Source organism: Oncorhynchus mykiss, chromosome 19 (assembly GCF_057628025.1).
Source record: "Oncorhynchus mykiss isolate SJ-2025 chromosome 19, ASM5762802v1, whole genome shotgun sequence".
Classification (NCBI taxonomy): Eukaryota; Metazoa; Chordata; class Actinopteri; order Salmoniformes; family Salmonidae; genus Oncorhynchus; species Oncorhynchus mykiss.
Genome location: NC_143040.1, coordinates 62,025,724 through 62,038,043, shown reverse-complemented (window position 1 = coordinate 62,038,043; position 12,320 = coordinate 62,025,724). Strand labels below are relative to the sequence as shown.

At 42.6% G+C, this 12,320-nt stretch overlaps 1 protein-coding gene across 4 annotated transcripts in view; it reads left to right on the top strand.

Annotated features, from left to right (window-relative positions):
- The window catches only part of LOC110498112 (arf-GAP with SH3 domain, ANK repeat and PH domain-containing protein 2), a 105,327-nt gene that overhangs the window by 18,540 nt on the left and 74,467 nt on the right, over positions 1 to 12,320 (top strand). For all 4 annotated transcript variants that reach the window (XM_090211478.1, XM_036955080.2, XM_036955079.2 and 1 more), the window contains exon 2: positions 8,241 to 8,313. In XM_090211478.1, coding sequence (XP_090067604.1) covers positions 8,241 to 8,313 — 73 coding nt within the window. The remainder of the gene's footprint in view (positions 1 to 8,240; positions 8,314 to 12,320) is intronic.

Genomic DNA, 12,320 nt, shown 5'->3' with positions numbered 1-12,320 from the left:
TATACGACTGATTGTTGTCCTATGGACAGAGTCTCCCACCTCAGCTGTAGATCTCTGCAGTTCATCCAGAGTGATCATGGGCCTCTTGGCTGCATCTCTGATCAGTCTTCTCCTTGTATGAGCTGAAAGTTTAGAGGGACGGCCAGGTCTTGGTAGATTTGCAGTGGTCTGATACTCCTTCCATTTCAATATTATCGCTTGCACAGTGCTCCTTGGGATGTTTAAAGCTTGGGAAATCTTTTTGTATCCAAATCCGGCTTTAAACTTCTTCACAACAGTATCTCGGACCTGCCTGGTGTGTTCCTTGTTCTTCATGATGCTCTCTGCGCTTTTAACGGACCTCAGTGCAGGTGCAGGTGCAGGTGTATAAGTGCAGGTGCATTTATACGGAGACTTGATTACACACAGGTGGATTGTATTTATCATCATTAGTTATTTAGGTCAACATTGGATCATTCAGAGATCCTCACTGAACTTCTGGAGAGAGTTTGCTGCACTGAAAGTAAAGGGGCTGAATAATTTTGCACGCCCAATTTTTCAGTTTTTGATTTGTTAAAAAAGTTTGAAATATCCAATAAATGTTGTTCCACTTCATGATTGTGTCCCACTTGTTGTTGATTCTTCACAAAAAAATACAGTTTTATATCTTTATGTTTGAAGCCTGAAATGTGGCAAAAGGTCGCAAAGTTCAAGGGGGCCGAATACTTTCGCAAGGCACTGTATAGAAGGGATGTGTGTGCAGTCATATGTTTTTAAATGAGTTGCTGCTTTCCCACTTCTGGTTGTCCTCCTCTCGACGGAGAGGCCGAAGGCCGAGCGCTCACCCTGTGCCGCGCATCTACAGCTATATCACATGCTCTGTGTCGGGAGGGTCTCTGCCACAGCAGCCTGCTCCCCACGGTCGTAGCTGCACATATAGACTTCATTACCCAGACTCCCCTCTGCCTTGTTTAATCACCCACCCCCAGTCTTGCTACATTTCTCAGAAATATAGGCCTAGTGAATGAGGCCCACAATCCAGTAATAACTGTACGCCATTTACAAACCAGGGTGGTGTGGAATAAACCCTAAGGCAGAAACACTGATGCCACTGCAGTCCTTTCTTTCTTTTCAGGGTGTTAGGTTGCTCTAACTATAACATCTATAACAATTGGATTAGAATCAAAGTCCCCCTCCCAGTACCCCCAATCAATTAGATAATTACCCCAGACTGCCCCCTTTCTTGGCGAAGTTTCAACTCGCGTCACTGACTGTTTCCTTGTATGACTCCAGCATTAGGGGATTTTGTTGTGTGATACCAGACGGGAACCAGGCGTGTTTTGTGGGTGTCGCTCCCTGCTCCCTCCCATGCTCCTCAGCAGTTCAGACCCCACACGACTGCTTTGTTTTCTCTGAGTGGGAGTCTGTGGTAGTGGGGGTCTGGTTGAAGTGTGCTGGGGTCCAAGCCACTAGACATGCCATCATCAAATAGTACTGTGAAAAGAACAATGAGGTAGGTTCGCCCCTGTCACTATACAATATGCAATCATCAAGGAATGCCTTTTATTCCAAGGAACTAATCTAATCCTGGCATTTTGATTGCCCTTCGTCTCAGGGAGGGAAAGCACAAGTTCCCAGATTGTCAACATATCTTTTTCTCATGTCCCTTATTCACTGAAACATCTGCTCTTTTTACTCATCTTGCCCAATTCCTACTCCCCTGGCCTTACGATGGCCTTGGAAACAGTGGACATAAAATACGTCTCTGTGTGTTTTGACAGAGAGGCTATTTTTTTGTTACAAAAAAAAACGAGTCTCTAGCCAATGTGATGATAGCGTAGCCTAAAAATACAAATCTATTTTAGGAAAACTACTTAAACCATTACACTTTTGTTATTCCAAGACTTCCACCCTCATTCGTTTCACATACAGTAGAAGGAGAAAGGGAGGTTAAAATCTACTCCAAACCCACAAAGAGACTGTAAAATGGATGCTCTATAAAAAGCTCATGAAATAGGAATGACCCTCCCCAGCTAATTTCTCTCCATGTTTTTGTTTGGGAGACTGTGGATAATGTAGACGGTTTTGGGAGACCGTGGATAATGTAGACGGTTTTGGGAGACCATGGATAATCTAGTGCAAGTGCTTTAGGTATTAGGCCTCGCCTACTCAGCTCATATCTAAGCCAGGCCCAGACAGCAGATGTGGGGTCTGTGTTGGTCAGCCATTCTGGGGTTAATGGCTGTCTGGCAGGAATGGGCGTTTTTCTCCAGTCATGACACTGACAGCCAGGGGGAAGTGGGATGGTAGTGGAGCCAGAGAGGTTGTTAGTGTGGTTTAGAGGAAATAGGATTCCAACATGGATTGAATTGTAAAGCCTTAAAATAAGGTCTTTGCTCGTCGTTTTCCTATTATTTTATAGCCAATTAGATCATACAAGGATTTTATAGGTGTTCAAGAAGTGTTAGTGTAATCGCAAGGTAATAAATCCACTAGTAAGAACCCAATTTTGTCCATTGGCAAAACATTTTTACGATATCTAATATTGCTAGTTATGCTAATAACTGGTGAATTAATTCAGAAATCTGTTATTGCCATCTATTTTTTTTAATAATAGATACATTTCTGCTCAACTCAAAATACTTCTCTCTGTGAAGTTACATGGCAACATCTAGATGTTATAGCCCACCCTATTTGTCATCTGACTCCGGGCCGGCTGTTTCCTGATGATAATGCATTTTAAATTTAGAGGGAATCTATCTAAATTGACAAGGAGCTTTGAAACCTTAGCCCTCTCTGTGTCCTGGGAAGTATAATGTGACTCAATCATTCGGTCACGACCCTGCGTGCTCAGGTTGGAGAGAGCCAGATGGAGCCTGATGTCATGCATTAAGACTCATTATTTCATTCAATCTTCTCAACTGAAGCAAGGGCATTGTCAGAACCAGCAAGGGAATTCAAATCCCCAAGAAATACTTTGTTTATCCTCTGTGAAACATTCTGAGTTTGCGTGAATGTGTTATCTTGGAACAGATTCGAAGGCCCAGCAGTGTCCTATCATGCTACAGTACAGTGGCCAGTGGTGAAAATCCCTTCTTGTTCTCTGCTCATTGGGTTTTTATTTATTTATTTATTTTACCTTTATTTAACCAGGTAGGCAAGTTGAGAACAAGTTCTCATTTACAATTGCGACCTGGGTTAAAAGCCTCTACTTTTAGAAACTGCTGCTTCAAACAGCAGAACATACAAAAGAGTGGACCCTTTCTTGGTGAACTCCGATTTGTCATTGGTTGGAATTATGAATGCCTCAGTGAGGAAAGACTGCCTCAGTGAGGAAAGACTGCCTCAGTGAGGAAAGACTGCCTCAGTGAGGAAAGACTGCCTCAGTGAGGAAAGAGTGAATGTGTGAGAGTGATTGAGGGCTGTGTTGTGTTCAGCTGCACTTGGATTATGTCTCCGTCTGTCCCTGTGCACATGCCCAATTTCCTGACAGAGCACTCTCTCCAGATTGAAAGTGTCTGCTGAGGTGTGATGCTGCTTGATGGGCCATGTGTGTTTTGTGAATGTGAAGGCATTTTCAATGGACCTCGGGTTGATCAAAGCATTGCTGTCGATATAAATGCTCATACTGGAGCTTTGGCCGGGGTAGGCCGTCATTGTAAATAAGAATTTGTTCTTAACTGACTTGCCAAGTTAAATAAATAAATTGGCCAGTGAGATTGATTTGAAGATGGAGTAATTTAGCAAGTATGCTACATGTTGTTCATGACTGATTTAGCATTGATTTTATGTGGTTGTCAACAGACCATCTTTGACGCTCCAGCTTCAAATGATTCTACAAAATGGATGTGTTACAAAATGTGTCAGATGTGTTGTGAGCAATTATCAAGGTCCTAACAAACTGGCTAATCCTCCAGCTCCTGCTAGGCTAAGTAAACGGCCTGATTTTCTTTCAAGTCCTCAAACATGTCTTGATCATGCTTTTCGTAAAAGCTTTCCGTGAGCTTCAAACAGCGTTCTGATGTGCAGTTTAAAACACAAACGGTGTATCACTATCACACTTGTCTCCTAGCTTTGTGGATGAACTAGGTAGGTATGATCTTCTTAGTGTTTCACAGTACATCCCTGTAGGTGCGAGAGAGCCTTTATCTCAAACATATTGTTGACTTGGCTGCCTTCAGTGAAAACACGTGGCGAAAGCCAGAAGCGGTATGTTCTCCAACGTTCTAAATCATCTGTTCATTTGGTTTGTGCCTATCCAGAAAGCTGCCAACCATCTTGCCAGAGAGGACAGCTACTCTTAGTAGTCTGCTGAATCTGAACCCATCACACCACTGTGACTTAGTCGGCACATTTCTACCTCGGCTGCCAGACCTCGCAAGTTGTTGTAGGGGCTTGTATAATTTATCTCTCCTATGGGGCCTCCCTTGCTGTGTTGATTGCCTACCTCTGCCAGCCATGTCTATGGCTTCAATCAAACAACACTTTGATATTGCAGCTATAGGGCAAAGCTAAGACTCCACTGACTGACTGCTGCGGAAGCTCTGTGTGTTCAGACTGCCTAATTGACATAGGTAATAAAACCCTGGATCTGGGCATCATAGAGCTACAGATAGATTTATATCTGTGTCCTGGGTTAAATAACTCTGTCACTGCTTAGTGGAATCATCCTCAAGTAGAGAGGAAACTAAAAATCAATGGACATCCATTCTGAATATTACACGTCCCACAGTTGCTGCATACTTAGAGAAACATCCAGAAGTGGGATGTGGATTGTCTCCTGACAGAGAGGGTTATTGTAGGGAAACATCCAGAAGTGGGATGTGGTTTGTCTCCTGACAGAGAGGGTTATTGTAGGGAAACTTCCAGAAGTGGGATGTGGATTGTCTCCTGACAGAGAGGGTTATTGTAGGGAAACATCCAGAAGTGGGATGTGGTTTGTCTCCTGACAGAGAGGGTTATTGTAGGGAAACATCCAGAAGTGGGATGTGGATTGTCTCCTGACAGAGAGGGTTATTGTAGGGAAACATCCAGAAGTGGGATGTGGTTTGTCTCCTGACAGAGAGGGTTATTGTAGGGAAACATCCAGAAGTGGGATGTGGATTGATAGTCAATAAGGTCTCACGCAGTAGGCCCAGTGGTATCGTAACTCAGGGTATTGCCGCTGCACTGCCTACATTGGCCACATCTCAGAGGTCAAGTTTAGGTAAGACGCAGCTCTCTTGCTTGGGCCAAGAAACACGAGCAATGGACATTAGACCAGTGGAAATCTGTCCTTTGGTCTGATGAGTCCAAATGTGAGATTTTTGGTTCCAACCGCCGTATCTTTGTGAGACACAGAGTAGGTGAATGGATGATCTCTGCAAATGTGGTTCCCACCATGAAGCATGGAGGTGTGATGGTGTGGGGTGCTTTGCTGTTGACACTGTAAGTGATTTATTTAGAATTCAAGGCACACTTAACCAGCATGGCTACCACAGCATTCTGCAGCGATACACCATCCCATCTGGTTTGCGCTTAGTGGGACTATCATTTGTTTTTCAACAGGACAATGACCCGAAACACACCTACAGCCTGTGTAAGGGCTAATTGACCAAGAAGGGGAGTGATTGAGTGCTGCATCAGATGACCTGGCCTCCACAATCACCCAACCTCAACCCAATTGAGATGGTTTGGGATGAGTTGGACCGCGGAGTGAAGGAAAGGCAGCCAACAAGTGCTCACCATATGTGGGGACTCCTTCAAGACTGTTGGAAAAGCATTCCAGGTGAAGCTGGTTGAGAGAATGTGTGTGCAAAGCTGTCATCAAGGCTAAGGTTGGCTACTTCGAAGAATCTCAAATATAAAATATATTTTGATTTGTGTAACACTTTTTTTGGTTACTACATGATTCAATATGTGTAATTACATAGTTTTGATGTCTTCACTATTATTCTACAATGTAGAACATCGTAAAAAAAATAAAAAGATAAACTTGAATGAGTAGATGTGTCCAAACTTTTGACTGGTACTGTAGGTGGCCTTTCTTGTGTCAGTAAGAGGCCCCCGCTGATAAATGTGAATAAACACATCGTCAGCTTTTGCCCACTCCATGAAATACAAAACCAGCAAAAACGGAGCACAGAGCACTTCTCGGGTCTGAGTACTGGGAGATACTGAATGACATTCTGGATATAAAACATCACAGAGCCTTTTTTAACACAACACTGATTCAGGCCTAGTTATTCTCTCATGGCTAGCAGTGTAGTGCGGGGAATACTGTTGATGTTTATCTGTGGAAACTGAACGTAGCTTCTTTGCCTGGGTTATTTTGCAGTCTTAGTAGATTCAGACTGAGGCAAAGATGATGATCGGTTGAATGCCGTGAGATTGGGTACAAGGGCAGAGTGGCGCCGGGTGGACCTACTTAATGAAGCACAAAACCAAATCCCCGGTGACCCTCTAATCATCGGTCGGTTTCTTAGTACAGTGGTGCATTGTCTCAGCTGGAGTCAGACATCGTGTGTATGTGTAATGTAAGTGCATTTGTGTGTGTGAGGCAATTAGCTTGTGTGTTAGCTTTGTGAGTTGATTTCTGTGCATGCTTTGTAGTGCTGAGTGATTAGTGCTTTTTTGGTTTCAGTTCGATTTATAAAAAAAATAATCATGATTTCGACTTCGATTGAATTTTTTTTCAACATGAAATGCACTATGCATTATGTGGGTTGAGTGCTATAACAACACAGAATAAAACAATTATCACCATCACTTATTCACAGTACTTTACTGTAATAAAATATATAACATTTGATTACTTTATTTAATTAATGAAATAATAGCAGGCGTGAAAGAAACAGACTGGGCAAGTACAGTAGCCGCACAATGGATTATGGTCATTGTAGTTAATTATCACGTTTTCTTCAGTAAATTGTGTAGAACATTGGCCTGTTGGAAACTACAACTCCCTAATACATATCAGATCATGCCTGAATTGTTTGATCTCTAGAGACTCTGTGCATTGAGCTCACAGAAGAAGAAAAAAAACAAAGTGGAATTCAAGTAGTTGAACCTAAGTCAATCAATTGGTAGTTTAAAAAAAGAAAAATTACCAACATTTTGGTTAATCGCTCAGCACTAGTGTGGTGTGTGTGTGTGCATACAGTACATCTTATAGTATCTAGTATCTCTACTTGCACATTCATCTTCTGCACATCTATCACTCCAGTGTTTAATTGCTAAATTGTAATTATTTCGCCACTATGGCCTATTTATTGCCTGTATATATACTTTTTAAAAAATGGTGTTATTGACTGTATGTTTGTTTATTCCATGTGTAACTATGTATTGTTGTTTGTGTCGCACTGCTTTGCTTTATCTTTGCCAGGTCGCAGTTGTAAATGAGAACTTGTTGTCAACTAGCCTACCTGGTGAAATAAAATAAATAGAAATTAAAGAATAGGCTTCTCATTGGTGTGAGACAGCATCAGCCTGACCTACCTCCATAGCTGAACTGGTCCTCGATCTGAACAAGCCTCCTGTGGTCTGTATGGATTCCTCCTGCACTCCTCTCTCTCTTTCCTTCCCTCTCCCCTCTTCCACCAGACTGGAGATCATTTGGATCTATTTATAGTATCGTCTTGAATAATAAATCACCTGCAGACAGACAGGAGGCTGTGCCTTGCCTCGTCTCACAACAGATGCAAGTCACACACACCTTCTACCAAAAGTCAAACTGATATGCACTCCCAAACACACACACACCTGTGGAGCGGCAGGTAGCATAGCTGTTAAGAGCGTTGGGCCAGTAACCGAAAGATTGTTGGTTCGGATTCCAGAGCCGGTAAGGTGGAAAAATCTGCCCTTGAGCAAGGCAGTTAACCTCCTACAACATCTGCTCCCCGGGCGCTTAGATTCAGAGGGGTTTGGTTAAATGGGAAAGACACATTTTGGTTGAATCCATTCAGTTGTGCAACTGAGTAGGTATCCCCTTTCCATGTGTCCACATTGGCCTTTGGCAAGAGGACTGCTATCAATGCCAGAGATAAGAGAAACCCTCCATCCTTTAATCACTTAATCAGGAAGCAAAAGTACCTCAGAGCTCACAACATTACTGCCATCCAATATTACCCTTGGAAGTAATTCAAGCACTGCAAAATCAATGCTACAGTTTGTGTGCCATATGGATTCGATTGTGATTTTGAACTGACAAGAACTGGACTTCCTTCCTCCCCTTTTCACTCTTCCCTCTTTCTCTCTCTCTCTCCTTTCCTCCCTCACTCCAGGCGCTGGATGTGGACCGCAGTGTGCTGTACAAGATGAAGAAGTCAGTCAAGGCCATCTACACCTCAGGTCTGGGTGAGTGAGAGAGGTTTATGCTCATTTACAGTTATAACACCATACCTCTCTCTATGGGCTGGAGGTTGACAAGGGTTAGCGGTTAATGCTACCTTTGGTTAAAGCTGTCAGGGTCTGAGTGACCGAAAGGTTCATCTAATGAAAGGTCAGGGTTCAGAGCCACCTGTGACGATCATTTTAGAAAGTCAAAAAGCTAGTGCATTCGGAAAGTATTCAGACTCCTTAACTTTTTACACATTTTGTTACATTACAGCCTTATTCTAAAATATATTTGATTAGGGGGAAAAACCCCCTAATCAAATACACAATACCCCCATAATGACAATGCAAAAATGGTTTTTTAGAAATGTTTGCAAATGTATCAACAACAAAAAACTGTCACATTTACTTAAGTATTCAGACTCTTTACTCAGTACTTTGTTGAAGCACCTTTGGCAGAGATTACAGCCTCGAGTCTTCTTGGGTGTGACACTACAAGCTTGGCACACCTGTATTTGGGGAGTTTCTCCAATTCTTCTCTGCAGATCGTTTCAGGCTCTGTCAGGTTGGATGGGGAGCGTTGCTGCACTGCCATTTTCAGGTCTCTCCAGAGATGTTCGTTCGGATTCAAGTCCGGGCTTTGGCTGGGCCACTCAAGGACATTCAGAGACTTGTTCCGAAGCCACTCATGCATTGTCTTTGTTGTGTGCTTAGGGTCGTTGTCATGTTGGAAGGCAAACCTTCGCCTCAGTCTTTCATCAAGGGTCTCTATACTTTGCTCCGTTCATCTTTGCCTCGATCCTGACTAGTCTCCCTGTCCCTGCCGCTGAAAAACATCCCCACAGCGTGATGCTACCACCACTATGCTTCACCGTAGGAATGGTGCCAGGTTTCTTCCAGACGTAACACTTGGCATTCAGGCCAAAGAGTTCAATCTTGGTTTCATCAGACCAGGGAATCTTGAGACTTTAGGTGCCTTTTGGCAAACTCCAAGCGGGCTGTCATGTGGTTTTTACTGAGGAGTGGCTTCCATGTAGCCACTCTACCATAAAGGCCTGATTGATGGAGTGTTGCAGAGATGGTTGTCCTTTTGGAAGGTTCTCCCATCTCCACAGAGGAACTCTGGAGCTTTGTCAGTGACCATCGGGTTCTTGGTCACCTCCCTGACCAAGGTCCTTCTGACCAAGGCCCTTCTCCCCCGATTGCTCAGTTTGGCTGGGCGGCCAGCTCTAGGAAGAGTCTTGGTGGTTACAAACTTTTTCCATTTAGAAATGATGGAGGCCACTGTGTTCTTTGGGACCTTCAATGCCGCAGACATTTTTTGGTACCCTTCCCCAGATCTGTGCCTGGACACAATCCTGTCTCTGAGCTCTTCGGACAATTCCTTTGACCTCATGGCTTGGTTTTTGCTCTGACATGCACTGTCAACTGTGGGACCTTATATAGACGGGTGTGTGGACAGGATTTGGAAAGGGTCTGAATATTTATGTTTTTTTTATAATACATTTGCAAAAATGTCAAAACCTGTCCATTGATGAGGGAAAAAAATATATTTATTACATTTTAGAATAAGGCTGTAACCTAACAAAATGTGGAAGAGGTCAAAGTTCAACAGGTCTGAATACTTCCCGAATGTAGCCATATCTAGGAAAACCAAAGTTCCAAAGGCTGGGCCTAATATATTGTTCTGAGCCAATTGTAATTTTCCTAAGTCCCTGTGGAAATTGAGAAGGTTGAGGTGCTCAAACTGCTTGGAGTAACCCTGGGTTGTGAACTGTGAATACTGTGGAAATTGAGAAGGTTGAGGTGCTCAAACTGCTTGGGGTAACCCTGGGTTGTGAACTGTTGTGGTCAAACATGTTGATACAACAGTAGCTAAGATGAGGAGAACTCTGTCCATAATAAAGCACTGCTCTGCCTTTTTAACAACACTATCAACAAGGCAGGTCCTACAGGCCCTGGTTTTGTTGCACCTGGACTACTGTTCAGTAGTGTGGTCAGGTGCCACAAAGAGGGACTTAGGAAAATTACAATTGGCTCAGAACAGGGCAGCACAGAGCAAGAGAAAGACAACATTAATAATATGCATGTAAATCTCTTATGGCTCTCTTAAGTGGTGGAGAGATTGTGTTCATCACTACTTGTTTTTGTAATGCACCGAGCTGTCTATTTAAACTACTAGCACACAGCTCGGACACCCATGTATACCCCACAAGACATGCCACCAGAGGTCTCTTCTCAGTCCCCAAATCCAGAACAGACTATGAGAGGTGCACAGTACTACATAGTGCCATGACTACATGGAAGTCTATTCCACATCAGGTAATTGATGCAAGCAGTAGAATCAGATTTAGAAAATAGATAGAAATACACCTTATGGAACAGCAGGGACTGTGAAGCAACACAGACATAGGCACAGACACATGCTTGTTACTTTTATTTCTTATTTCTATTTTTTTAAACTGCGTTGTTGGTTAGGGGCTTGTAAGTAAGCATTTCATCAAGGTCTACACCTGTTGTATTCGGCAGACGTGACTAATAAAATGTAATTTGATGCATATACACACGTGATAACATACGCACTATACACACACGTACACATGGATTGTGTTGTAGATATGTGGTAGTGGAGTAGGGGCCTGTAGAATCAGAATCAGATTCAGAAAACAGATAGAAATACAGCTTATAGAACAGCGGGGACTGGGAATGTGCAAGTAGAGATACTAGATACTATAAGATGTACTGTATACACACACACACACACACACACACACACACACACACACACACGTACACACACACACACACACACGTACACACACACACACACACACACACACGTACACACACACACACACACACGTACACACACACAGGTACACACACACACAGGTATACACACACACACACAGATACACACACACACACACACACACAGGTACACACACACACAGGTACAGACACACACTAGCACACACACTCTACACATAATCATTGTAATATTGTTATATGGTGAGGTTATGCATTTTGTATTGGAGATATGTAGTGGTGTAATCATTTTGTATTGTAGATATGTAGTGGTGTAATCATTTTGTATTGGAGATATGTAGTGGTGTAATCATTTTGTATTGTAGATATGTAGTGGTGTAATCATTTTGTATTGTAGATATGTAGTGGTGTAATCATTTTGTATTGGAGATATGTAGTGGTGTAATCATATTGTATTGGAGATATGTAGTGGTGTAATCATTTTGTATTGTAGATATGTAGTGGTGTAATCATATTGTATTGGAGATATGTAGTGGTGTAATCATTTTGTATTGGAGATATGTAGTGGTGTAATCAGTTTGTACTGTTTTATATTTTGTTTTATCCACAAGTTTCCTGGGGAGGTTACTGGGGAAATGATTATGGGTACTGAGTTTGGCCCGGCGGAGTTTTTGGTTTTAGAAGCTGGCCAACTGGGATGAGCAATAATCAGATATTCACTTACTAGATGTTGAAATGTTACGGAGCCGGTGACAACAGGCACTGTTCGTGGTTGTACATACAACCAGACACAACTTAATGATTGGCTTAAATTGGAGGGCTTCGACAAAAAATCTGAATGTTCTTGTCAGAGATGGTACAGTTTCCATTGCCTCCCAAATGACGATGAAGCATAAAGAAATTGGCTCAAAAACGTAAACTTAAAAAAGCTCCCAAAAGTTGTATGTTTGCTCGTTCCACATTGTTGATAAGACGTCAACGCAGGGTAACCCACACCCAACACTCTTTCTGGGTTATGAGAGGCCACCAGAGAAGAGACACCGCCTCAGTGGGAGGGTTGACAGACATGTCACAAGAACAGGTATGTCGACTAGTTTTGATATCGCGTGTTTGTCTTCAGTTTTTGTTGCTAGAATCTGACTACGATAACTTCTAGTCAGGGTCTGAAATTAATCTCTTTAATTTCTACCAGACACTTTTTTTTTTTTAAATCCGCCACTTTATGAAATCTATGTTAAACGCTTTATAATTGTGAACAC